The 13,855-nt window shown below is 37.8% G+C and overlaps 1 protein-coding gene across 1 annotated transcript in view; it reads right to left on the bottom strand.

Annotated features, from left to right (window-relative positions):
• USH2A (usherin) overlaps positions 1–13,855 on the bottom strand; it is a 390,339-nt gene that overhangs the window by 108,062 nt on the left and 268,422 nt on the right. Inside the window, exons 41-45 of the mRNA XM_055725922.1 lie at positions 10,992–11,326; positions 7,630–7,752; positions 4,763–4,926; positions 2,494–2,703; positions 920–1,122 (exon numbers count right to left, since the gene is read on the bottom strand). Coding sequence (XP_055581897.1) covers positions 920–1,122; positions 2,494–2,703; positions 4,763–4,926; positions 7,630–7,752; positions 10,992–11,326 — 1,035 coding nt within the window. The remainder of the gene's footprint in view (positions 1–919; positions 1,123–2,493; positions 2,704–4,762; positions 4,927–7,629; positions 7,753–10,991; positions 11,327–13,855) is intronic.

Below are 13,855 nucleotides of genomic sequence, written 5' to 3' on the forward strand. Positions count from 1 at the left end.
CAGTACGCTGAATTTGCATTGTTATTGAGAAAAGACGAATGTGTTTCCAAGCAGCATTCAGAAAGTCATATGTGTATTCATGGATGGAGGTTTGCTGTTTCAGAGGGGCAGGAACATAGAAATCTGTTACAGTATGCCTGTCTATGATGTTTATTTATGGCATGTACTAACTGGATGCAAATTTTCAGAACGTAGTATACCTGGTACTACTAAGTCCTTCTCATATATAATGCAAAACTAACCTGAACAAAATAGACAGGAATAGTTAAAATTGTGTCAAACTGCGTATCTTAAATATATTAATAAAACTTAGGGATAGAAAGATTATATTTTTTTATTCTGCACGCAGCGTTTTGCCTTTCATTAGATATATGAATAGAGAAGCAAAGATAGAGAAAAGGAAAAGCAAAGAAAAAATATTGTACTTATTAACAGCATGAAAAGTACTACTATGATTTCAGAAATCAGCTCTGCTTCCTCCTCAGAAGGATAAGGAGGGAAAAAAATGATAAAAGGATGACAAATGCAACATCATTATTTCTCTGTGCTGATATATTATGCATGCCTGATGTTTCTAAAACAATTGCAATTTTCTTTTAATGAGTAGGAGTAAAATCTTTGCCTCTTTGTAATATATGTTGGGGTTTTGCTAATGTTTTAGCACAGAGCATTTAGGGGAAAGTAAATGGAGTTTTGATGGTTTGAAAAAAGATAATGGAAATTTGTATTATGAAAAGTGTACACAGACCTAAAATATGCTGAAAATAAATTTATGCCTTGTATGTGTATGCACACAAACATCAGTGCAAATATATGTCCACGTATGTAAAGAAATTCACGAAAGAATATTCCACTTGGAAATACACATATTTTGTGTAAAATTAAAGTATATTACACAACCCAGAAAAGATATTCTAACCTGGATATCATACACAGTGAATGGAGACAAATCTGCTAAAAGAAAGGACCCCGGCTCGTTCATTCCAGTCTTGTACTGCTGATTATTTACATAGATAGAGTACTCTGTGACAACACCATTCGGATTTGAAGGCGATGTCCAGATGACACGTACAGCTGTACTGTTGATGATGACAACCTCTGGAGGGAACATGCCCTCAGGCTCTAGAAATAAAGGAAGAAACTGAATAAACTCCAGCTGTCTCTGCAAAAGCACTTGTTTAACCAAATGCAGATTAGTATTTAGGTTTAGCAAAGGGTTCACTGCTTATCTGCTTTCCTCTGATGAAGTTATCACAGTCTGTAGTCTTCTGTAAATTGGCTTATTATACTCTCAGTTAGAAACCATGAGAGCCGATGGTAAAATGCTTTATACCAGCAGCATAGTGTCAATCATCAGTAGTATGCGGCCAGTGTGATATGATGATAAATTACTCACCCATCTGCACTGCCAAAATACAAATATTATTTTTATGTCTCTCCCAATCCTAATCCTTTAAAAAAAAAAAAAAAAAAGAGAGAGAGAGAAACAGAGCATTTTGCTTTTAAAGCAAAACTTGAGACCAAAATACTTTATGTCTGGTGGAACGTGACGTTATCAGCCTCATAGCTGAAGCAATATGAAGCAATATGCAATATTGTCATTATGTAAATGGTTTTGAATGTTGATTACTACAGGTGATGAAGTCTAACACTTAAAAAAAATCCAACCCCCAAACTCAAAACACCTTCCTTAGCATTAAATTACATAATTATCTAAGCATGTCAGAAATAACTATGCAAAGACCTATTTTTATCATAAGAACCCATCTTTACCAGTTGAAAAATCACCCTTACGATCCATTTATTTTATAAACAAAAGGTGCTGACCTTTGGCATCAGAAAGGAAATGGAATACTTACTTAAAGTGCTTTGCTAATGACCTGGAACACTTGCTTCTGAGGTAATGATATTATAATGTTTATAATGAGACTTTATAAAGCAAAAAGATTAGAAAGACCATTCTAAACACATTTCAGGTGCACATTTTTTTTATTATTATTTTATCCTCAACCTCTCCCCGCCTTGCACTTGCCCACTAGCATAAAAATGACTCATAAGGAATTTTCTTAGAGGCTGAAATTACAGCTAGAGTTTCTGGTGACTCAGGCAAGGCCCTGTGTATGACTGTCATGTCAAAAGCACATCGCTTCACAGAGCAAATCTTTTAAAACCCCCATTAATTGTTTCTAAATTCCACCATTTATTGATATGAACTCAGTTCCAAACTTAGTGCACACAGATAGGAATACGCAAGAGAAGATGAGAACAAACTAGGTTAATATCTGCTATTAGAGCTTTTGCTTCTGTCTCAGTGGGACCATTTATTGATCTACCACACGATGACAACCAGCACTTAAGCATTTTAGCGTTTTAGCCCTTTTCCCTTTTATACCGGAAATTTTATAATGGAAGGATGACTGATCTCAACCCTAACAAAAATCAATCAATTTCATTCTCAGATTTTAAGCCAAGCTGCATTCACTGCTAACCAACCTCCATCTAAGGTAGTCACATGCACAACTTCACTGTTGATGGTGTGGGCTCCATTAAAAACTTGAAAAAATATCTGATAGTCTGTGTTGGGCTGCATATCACCTACGACTACAGAGTTTACATCAGCCTGGATCCTCAGAGATCTTCTATCATCAGTAGAATTCAAGAAGAGGGTGTAATACACAACATCTCCTTGCAAATCTTGTAGTGCTAAGAAAGGAAAAACATTGGGAAATCAGATGGGAAATATTCAGTCAGCAAGTTTCTTATCAACAACATCTACTGTGAAGAGAAAAACAAATTTTATGCAGACCCCCTTATAGAAAAAACACAAAGAATCCATCGGGTGCCTTCAATTTCATCCTTCTAAGCAGTGATGCAGACTGCTCTTCCAAACTTGTAAAAATCATTAACGGTTCATCATCCTATCTAATACCGAGAAAGCTTTCTCTAGATCGCCCTATGATGACAATGGAATCTGTGAAGTAAGCAAATAGGTGAAACCCACTGCTAGCAGTGGTAGGTGGACCTTGCAGCTTGCCACTGCGAAAGGATGGCTTTCACCCAGATAGAAGGAAAAGAGTAAATCTGACTGCTCCGTGGCACCAGTTTAAGATGGAAACCGCAAAGATTTTTTTCCCATTTTGCTCCTTCCCTTTAAACAACACTCCCCCACCCAAACCCAAAAGTACTGAATGCCTGTAGCCATCAATAAGGGCCAAGTGGCTATGCCTGAAATTATAGTTACATTCAACTTTATACAGAAGGCCTTTTGGCCATAGTGAAAATGAAAATCCATGTGTTATTATTTTAGAACATACACGATGTCATCATTAACATGTAAAGCTGTAATACCATCAGAAGCATTACATTTACAGGGGAAAAAAAAAAACAAAAAACCAAAAACAGTTCCTCACATGTCTTCCTAAATTGTGTTTTGCCCAGCACTAGCCTCCCCGGGGCGGGGTGGGGGGCTACACAGGGAAGGACATTCACTGGTCTGAACTGGTGGATAAACAAGGATTCCAGGCAACTCAGATGCAGTCTGTTATCTGTCCTTTGTCAAACAGTTTCAGTTCAGATCTGAACAAATGCAACTGCTTTTCCAGTAGGAATCAAGATGAAAAGAATAATTATGACAAAAACTTTAAGCACTAATACATACTGCTTTAGATGACACACTGTACCACTGAACAGGACTCAGCTGACTGGCAAAGAGCACTGATAAAAGCCAAAAGCATATTTTCAGATTTAATAATGCACAGTTTTGCTGTAGAAATTCTTAATCAAGAGTGATATGTTATTTTTATTTTAAGTGGTACAGATACAAGTTTTAAATCCTTAGAAGTCAGAAACCTTCAGTAGGTGTTCCAGAAAAAGAAAGATAGCAAGGCAACATACATTAAGGACTCCAAAGTTCCCAAAGAAAACCATTTGAAAACTAACATTATGAAAAAAATGAAACATGGGTATACAAAATAGTTAATATGCTTATCGCAACATAAGTAGTAATAAAATATTATGATAAGGTTTTCAAATAATGAATGGCCCTGTCTTGGTGTTTAACCTTTGCGTTCATAAACATATATGGAGGAATTTCCAAGGTATGAATGAAAATAAAACCAGATTGCATTACCTACATCTAGAAGGTCAGGGGTTTAGATTACTAAGGTAATGAAACTTCAGTGAGCTGCTTCAGATCTATTACATTTGTCAGTTTTTATAAGCATGCTTACTTCAGGCATGCAATTATAAAATAAAGAGACTACATTTGTTGCAATTCAGCACCCAGTCCTTATAAAATCATTTGCATGTAAGTCATGAAGAAATTCCCCGCTGCTGTATTAGCAAACCAAGTAGAGAAATTGGCTAAATTCATTTTAGGGAGCAGAGCCAAAAGAGAGAGAAAGGGGATCCTCTCATCCTGAAGGAATGTACATGTAAATTTTTACGCAGAGAGGAAATATACCACAAAGACAACAGGATTTGGTGTACTACTACTATATAGATTTCTCATGAGCTCGCATTAACCATTTCTTCACTTTCACTGTTCTCATTCTGCAGAAATAACACATAATACATACGAACATGACTGAGAAATAGCAAAATGTGCACCTTTTTTTTTCCCTATTTCTTTCCTCTCCTTTCAAGGACACTTAGGTATATTATAAATCAAGACAAGGACTGTTTCCTATGAGAGCAAGGCAGACCAGCATAAGTGATGGCAGGTTAGCATCTAGTTACTGGAATAAATACTAAGCACACTTACTTGGTTTTGACCATTCCACTTCTACCGCAGTATGATTAACAGCATGTGCAATGAGGATACTTCCTTTCTCTGGTAATCCTGCTAATGTAGTAGCTATCACTTCTTCACTTGATGTATATCCTACCTCGTTGTGCACTATGAGCTTGTACTCGTATGTTGTGTACCTAAGACATTTTAAAAATAATTAAATGGAACAAAAAATGCAGAAGGAGAAAACATTTGCTGTAAACCTTCTGCCTGTGCCAAAGTTTTGTTGCTTCTTCACCCCCAGTCCAAAAAAATTCAGCTGTATGGTTCGTACCAATGAAGACTCTATAAGAGGTGTCTATTTTCTGGAAATAATTCAGCATGATTAACATGGTAACAAAAATAAAACACAGTATTTCACTTCTTCATAGTTGTAGCTTCTGAGGTGTTGAAAGATTATAGCTCAATTCAATATGTAATTACAGCAGTGGCAACCTGCCAAAATTTGGATCAGAATTTAATCAAATGAGGCTTTTTTCCTCTTTTGGGAAGCCCACTGATTTTAACTTGCAGAGTCTCATTTGTAAAAGTGATTCACCACACAGCCAGGACTCTCCCACTACAAAAACATTAAAAAAAAGTGCCTAGGAATGCAAGCTTATTTAATAAAGTGATTTTCTTCAGAACTGTACTTACACAGATTTATTAAGCTGTTTATTCAGCTTACACAGATTTATTAAATACTTCATGTATCTTTAGTAAACCAAGTGACTGTCATTCCATAATTTCTTCCCTATATCAAATGGCATATTAATGTAATTTAAGTGGGATTTCATAATCTCAGATTTAATTTCATCTTTAAAAGCCTCACACAAAACTGCACAAACACAGAAACACAGGATCACCTTGTTCAAATTTTCACTGAATCTGCAACACTTTGGGATAAATGTCTACAAAATCAATAAAGCAACATACCATAAATGCCTAATATTTAGAGATTTAGCTACAAAAAGTCAGTCACACTTTTTTTTTTTTTTAACTGCTACACTGTAGCACCTCATATTATGCCACCATCCAGCCTGATTTTCAAAAGAGCTAAGCTTTAACAGTCCCACTGAGAGGAAAGCAAACTAAAGCAAGCTCACTAGCTCCAACTATAACTATAAGCATTGTAGAACGGTGACAATATACATATCACATCTTATTTCCCTCTCTGAAATTTCTGTTGCTTGCAAACACGTAGTATTTTTTTGGACACTCTAGTACGTGTGCAATAAAAAATGAATGGAATCTAGTCCTGCAATTTAATGATGAGAATTTGAGATTAATTTTTGGATCCATATTTCCAACAACAAAAATAAAAGAAGTTTGGCTTAGCCTGGAAATGGAAAAAAAAACCCATCTGAGAAAAGTCATTGTAGAATTAAGACTTCTGTCAGGAATATAATAAAAATTCACTAATACTGAAACATGCTTAAAGGATGACGTAAGTGAAAATAGATGCTGATATATGGATTTTTTTTCTGTGAAAAATACGGCTTGAGTCTCTCTGCAACATCTTCTCTCCAGCCACAAACCCACCCTGAGCTGTTGACTGCAAAAACACAGCTGCAGTTTGCAGAACCCTCCCAAAAGGAGTGTTCAGGTGTGTCTGAGGGTTAGACACACTTTTCTGGCCATAGCTCATTCAGCCCAAAAGGTCATTGTGCCTGATGACTGGTCACTAACGCCCTGTCACAAATTATTGCTCCCTCTGAACGGCTAACATAGCCACTGCACACATCAGTGCTGCTGAAATGAGCTAAACTAAAACCAAAGGAAACTCTACGTAGAATTTCAAAAATGGTTGAAAGAAACAAATAGACACTTGAGCAGGATTGGGTAAAAGATCAGTTACTGCAATGGATGAGAAAGCAGCGCGTTTCAGCAAGTAGGCAATGACAAGCCAGAGGCAGTAACCCTTGGCTTGGTTCAAGTCTATACAACCGTCAGGAGCAGAGGTCACATTCTGCTGGTTCACATTGTGCTCAGGAGGGATGCTCACACAACTTTTATCAAAGTAGAAGCAACGTACGGATATTTGAGGGGCAATGATTGACATGCAGTCCTCATAAAGCATGCCAGCACACAAGCGCAGAGAACACTCACCCCCGAAATCATTCATGAATGTTTTCCTGAGACTTTAGTGAAAAAAACCCAATGGAGAATCGATGTTTACTCTTCCATTACAGTTTCTCAATGTGTGTGTTTGCTTCTCTTAAGGGTGGTAGAATTGACTTTGAGATATGGAAACTAGGGTTGATCAAGACCAAATGCCTTCCTCTGTAGGTCTGTTACTGAGAAGCAGAACCCTCCCTCCATTTCCCCACTCTCAACACTCTGCATTTAACTATAATGAAACTAACACAAAGCTGCCTATAAATTAGGTCTGCTGAGAGAGCGATAAATACCCTTCTTGCCTTTGGAGATATTAAAGCAATCATTAATTTGCACTTTTAAACCCAGGTAAAAACAACGCTGAAACCAAGTTTCAAATGTTTCCCAGCTAGGACTTCTCAAACGTTCATTTTGCCTGTGCTATGACTTTGTCAACATACAAATCTAGAGCATATGTACACATAAATCTAAATGGTTTGATTGCATGAGCATATCAATGCTAAAATTTCACAAGATCTTTATTTTCATTTGTTTTTCAAAGCAAAACAATATATGAGTCAAGAATGACAGACTAATAATAAATCCCTGCATATTAGAATGATTAATAACAAAGATGATGACAAAAAATATTTCATTACATAATTAATATGTTCACTACATAAAGACACAAGAAATACTTTGAACTATTAAACATACACTATACAAAATGCCAGCATTTGTTTTTATAGTTTTTGTAATCTCACCTGCTAAGACCCTTATCTTCATAAAACCACTGAGTTCCTGAGTAAATATTGTGCCACAGATTTAAATCTTCAGGGGGATTTGATGCAAGTGGTTGCTGGATTTTACGTCTCAGGAGCTCATATCTAACACAAAAGACAAGCAGAACACCAGGATTATCTCAACTAATGTTATTACACAAAAAAAATCCCACAGTTGTTTTTTTTTTTTTTTAAAGGCACACATTATTTTGTTTTTACAGCTGTAAACTTTCTGAGATAGACATTCTTTTTAATGTTCATGATTTAAAACATTCAATTACTTTAAAAAAATGCTTTAAAAATGGAAAATAAAGTACTTCCATTTGAAAGAATGAGTTTAATGATTTAGAGATTTTAAACTTTGTGGAAATGCTATGAAGATCAAGACCAAATAGCCAGGTAATAGCGTTTTATGCAGATTTGACTGATGCCACCCAATATGCACAGATTGCTCCAGAATATGAAATGACACTATCTCTTTCTTACAAATGTGCTGAAACATATCACATTGCTATTACTATTTTACCGGTAGTAGCAACTGAAATGCGCATTTGTGTTTAACTTGCATTTGCAAATAACTGTAGTGTAAATTATGAGTGACAAACAGGCATAGAATGAGTTAATTTCTCCATCCATCTGTAGATCTTAGCAAGGCACCTTTGTATTTGGGTAGACATTCATGATATGAGCTTGAAAGACCAAACTATTTCATCCTGGGTTTAACTGGTATCTGAAGCTGTACTCCTGTCTCTGTTCCAAACAGCAGGTCAGCTAAAGCCCATCTTTCATCAGCTCAGCCATGAGACTGCCTGATTCGGAAATCATGCCTTCCACCCCATTCTGCATCACTCACTCTTCATCATCTTTTATATAAAATCTTTATGAAATTTAACCAAGATTAAATCACCTAATGTCTACACAAACTAAAGGGGATAACATTGTATTTTGCATTTCCTCATCATCCTAGGGATTACATCAAAAACTATAAAGGAAAAAATTACATAGATTTGTTCAAAATCTTTAGGATTATTCTTCTTTATTACATGTCACAGGACTCTTTAAATAGGACTTTCATTTCAGTTTGACAGTGGTGTTTTCTTTGTGAGGCGCCATGCGTTTGTACTCTTCCCACCAGTTATAGAATCACTCTGGAATTGCTTTCAATGGTGAGCTGCAGTTTTTATCAAACTATAGTTACGTCAGGGTTCCCACTTGTGCCCAGCAAATTAGGGTCATATGCATATATATTCATTTAAATAGGCAACTTGACTCTCTGAAGTGCTGAGCTCCTGTGTGTCAACCTTTTCCTGGCCCTGTTTCGGAAAGGTGTTACTGTTAAATTCCAGCCGAAAGCATGTGGATACTCAGGCAGCTCTTAAGGACTCTCACTTTTAGGACTTATTTATGAAAACATTTCCTTCTGTGTTTAAGCATTCTGCAGAATGCCTTGCTGTGGGTCTGTTGCAATGATCTTTCTGGCCACTGGCCTCACGAGCAATTTGACACTTTTCCATGTTAAGATCATCTCCAGTCTGATGAGGAAATGCTGAACAATGCCATTCTAGATTTCAGACCCTGAATAAAGAGGGCACTTAATAGGTACTGCAGACAGTGATTTTGCATTGCTTCAAATCCAGAAATCAACTGAGGAGCCTTCTTACAAGATAGCTGAATCTTCCTGTGCTCCATGGCTGCTAGGATGTATGTGTGTAACTAAACTTTGACCCCTGATTTTGGGAATAATTCTTAACAGCTACAAACAAGCACTGCACCACTGACCTTAGTGATGCCAAACCAAATTAATGCAGAGGTTGGGAGTACAACCTCAGAAATTAAATAGTAAAAACTAATTAATCTCCAACTCTATCAAAATATTCAGATGACTTTCTACCCGAAGAACAACTCACACATGAGTGGTTCATCGGCGTCAACAGAACCCAAAGGCATATCACTACAGTTTTATTAGGAACAGTCCTGGCATAATCTGTCCAATACATTTCATAGACAAGTCATGAAAAACATCAAAATCTTTTTGAACACTGAATGGTGATCATGTGTAAATCACCCCCACTGGCAGCTGCTGCTGCTGCTCTGCTTGCTGCAGACTTCTTGCTCCATCATGCTGTACAGAGCAGCTGCTTCAGTGGTTGTTCTTGTTGAGGGCAGCATGGCACACCATGAAGGAAATGAAGTCTGCAGATGTAGGTCGTGCTGAATTACTTCAATAATCTATGGTAAAATGGTCATGTTGTTAACCCAGAATAACAGGGACTGCTTTTCAAAAACTTCAAATTTTACTATAGAGCAATCATCATTTCATTCAGTTGTAGCGTGCCCTAATTAAGCCTAAAGAAAGAGTCAAGCTACTGTGCTGTAATAACACATGCAACTGAAACAGCATTACATGATAATTATCGAACCCACCAGTGCACCTAGAAGAGAGCTACTAACCAGACCATATGGACTACAGAGAGATAGCTCCATGCACAATGTTTCACAGTACGTTAAAGCACTAGAGTGAAAAAATAGTTTGACATTTTTCATTGTATATATATATAAAGATATATTTGCCTTTATAAATCTTCATGCACCCAAATCCATATTTTTTTAATGTATATACACACACACTCAGTAATCGACAGATTCAAGTCAAGATCCCTATCCCAGCATTCCAGACAAATCTCAGAAGAGATGCCTTTCTCTGGTTCCTGTGGTGAGATCCAGCCTGTGACACTCAGCACTTCCTTGCATTTCCCATTTTTGCCTCTGCCTCCAAACCTGTAGCATTTTAATTTCCATTTTTCTCACACACTCCATCATTTGCAATTTATTAAGTGCTTAAGTTTTGAAGATTATTTGATGTCATCACACTTCCAAATAGTCACTTTATGTGGAATAATCCATGCAGAGTATTGAGAATGTTGGGTGTGTTAAATACTTAGGTCCACAGAGATCTCATGGTTTTCTCATTATTTTGTTGGTGGAACCTGTTGCCTGAACTCATCACCAAAAAGTGGCTTATGCTGCAGCCCGAAACAGTTATGCCTTTGGAAATATCCTGCGCCTGCTCCATCTGAAAGACCCAGAGCCTTCCAGCACAGACACCACTTGCTTTTCATAATCCTGACCCTAAGTTCAAAACAATTCAGAGCTCATCCTGCTATCTGCTTCTAGACATACCCACTTTCCATGAGTCCATCCATTGACTCCTGACCCCTAAAAGAGGAACTTCAAAATATCAGAAATTAAGAGATCACAACCAAGTTTGCAACAGTCAGAATTTTCTGAGTCAGATTTAGGTAAGGAGAAGAAAACTGCTATCTCAGTTGCAACTAAGAGCTTACCTCAGATGAGGGCCATTCGGTCTTAGTGGTGGTTGCCAAGAAATGGCAATAAAGGACTCACTGATTGGAGTCACAGACAATGGACTAACACCCTGAGGAACTGTCGAAGGTGTAGTCACACTTGTAGGCAAACTCTCTGTGCAGCCTCCCAGAAAGCCATCACCTCCAGAGCACGCTATTACAGTGACCGAGTAGTTAGTATAGGGTATAAGATTAGTCACCAAATGACTTAACGCTGATGATGTGTTCCCAGTAATGACAATTCGTGGATCAGGCATGCGAATTTCATAGTTAAGGATTTCGCCATTCTGTATCAGAGGAGGTTTCCATGAGACCTAAAGGAGAAGAAAAAGTAAAATAATTTAAAAGAACAGATTTCTTACAGTCAGAATGCAGAAATACAGACACAGCATGCTACAAACGGACACCAGCAGGATCTGAAGATGTGCTTTTCCTTCTTCATCAAAAACGACTTTATGTATGACCTTTAACTGCAATTTTATTTTTAAGAGTACATAGTTAGAAATCTTAACCTCCTTTAATTTTAGTGAGAGTTGCAGTAACAGTTGTAGCCATTGTAGTCATCTACTATATAGCTTCACCAGTAAAATGTGAATGCTCCACTTTACTTAAAATTCTGTGAGATGCTCAGATGCATTAGCAAAAGTACATTAATTATCGCAAGAATCCCTAACTGTCATTTATTTTCTTAGGGTCTATTAGCTGGTGTGCTCACCTCTTAGTGGCAGAGTAAGAAGAAATTTTATTTTGCATTTGCAGTTTTCAGGAAGGTGTAACTCTATTAGCCCCTATCAGAAACAAGACTTATCCACACTCTTTATATGATAAAATATGTAGGTTTTCTCTTTTATTTTTCAGTAATAAATTACAATGATAAGCATCAGACAAAAAACAGGGACAGTTTTCCATTTTTAGAACTATAAAATTATGCTGATAAAGCTTTAGCAAAAAACCTCTGCAAGTTACATACAGAATTCATGGTGTATATATATATACATGCTGCTATGCTTACTGTGGTTTTAATGTTACTAAACTGAGGTTAGGTGGGGAGGGTTAAAATTTTATTTTTTTAAGTATAACATTATATATATTTATTCTTACCAGTTTCAGTGAGGAATCACACTTAAATCATTGTACCATAAAATGCAAGGATGTTCTCAATTCTTTTTTCAGGCTTTTTGCCATGGCATCATGACAGAGGGCACTTCAGACTAACACAACGAGGACATGAAACTGTATTAAAGCCTCAAAGTTTCATGAAAGTAGTGTTAGAGCATCATGTATCAATCCTTCCTCCCCTAGATGTCCCAGTGTACGAAGTATACCAGCTTTGTTTTGCTCATCTCTGGACTCTTTTCCTTGCCATTGACCCGCTCATCAATAATGATTGCTGCCTCTTTCCCTCCCAGGCACGGGATAATCAAGGATTGAATCCAACATCACAAAGAACACAGAAATGGAGAAAGCCTAGATGAAGGTATGTGCAGAATAAAATGAACAAAGGTAATACTGAAGCGTTAAATAATAATATCAAGATACTTTAGTTTCAGTTAAGTTGAACTTTTTCCTTAATTCTCTTCCAGCCTCCAAAGTATCTTTAAAAAGGTATACACACACAATTACACATGGCCGTGGAAACAGGGAAGCTTGATTTATAAAATGATTTTTAAGGACCCTTAGGGATTAAGAAGTATTATATCTTAGGTACAGAAGGACCTCTCAGGCCACCAGACTTGTAAGAAACCTGGCAGCAAAGTACTGGAGAAAGCTGAAGGATTTTGATAACAGAATCTGGAATACTATTAAACAGAGAATTAGAAACAGGGTGATCTTGAGTAAAGACAGCACAAACAAGATTATTGGTGCCCACATAGGAAAGGCTTAGCTCTGGCTAATTACCAATTGCTGTATTCAGATTTCTGTTACTTCTGGCCCCAAATCATGATCAAACAAATAAAGAAAATACTATCAATAAAGCAATGCAAAATTTCACAGAAGGCAGGAATCGATTCTGTGCCATTCTCACAGACTGAGCAAAACTCTCATTTTGAAGTAGTTGATGTGATCTAGCTGTAAGCTTAGGAATCAGAGGAGAATGGATGATTGGCACAGATGACAGAAAATGTTTTCAAGTGCAAGTATGTGCTGGTTTGGGCTGGGATAGAGTTGATCTTCTTCCCAGTAGCTGGTATGGGGCTGTGTTTCGGATCTGTGCTGAAGACAGCGCTGGTAACCCAGGGATGTTCCCGTTACTGCTGAGCAGCGCCTACCCAGAGCCAAGGGCTTTTCTGCCTCTCACACCGCCCCCGCAGCGAGGGGGCTGGGGGGTGCACAGGGAGCTGGGGGGGGCACCGCTGGGACAGCTGCCCCCAGTGACCAAGGGGATGTCCCATTCCATATGGCGTCATGCTCAGCATGTAAAGCTGGGGGAAGGAGAAGGAAGAGGGAGATGTTCAGAGTGATGCTGTTTATCATCCCCAAGTAACCGTTAGATGTGATGGAGCCCTGCTTCCCTGGAGCCTGCCGACGGGAAGCGGTGAATGAACGCCTTGTTTTGCTTTGCTTGTGTGCACCGCTTTTACTTTACCTATTAAACTGGCTTTATCTCAAGCCACAAGTTTTCTCACTTTCACCCTTTCGATTCTCACCTACATCCCGTTGTGGAGGGACTGAGCGAGCAGCTGCGTGGGGTTTAGTTGCTGGCTGGGGTTAAACACAACAAGGTCGAAAGCATTCAGGCCAGTCAACTTCAGGTGACATTTCCAGTTCCCAGTACTATTTGTTGCTACCATACCACACACACAGGATGCATTGTATATGTCACAGAAAGACGGGAACATGCA

Source organism: Falco cherrug, chromosome 13 (genome assembly GCF_023634085.1).
Source record: "Falco cherrug isolate bFalChe1 chromosome 13, bFalChe1.pri, whole genome shotgun sequence".
NCBI classification, from domain to species: domain Eukaryota; kingdom Metazoa; phylum Chordata; class Aves; order Falconiformes; family Falconidae; genus Falco; species Falco cherrug.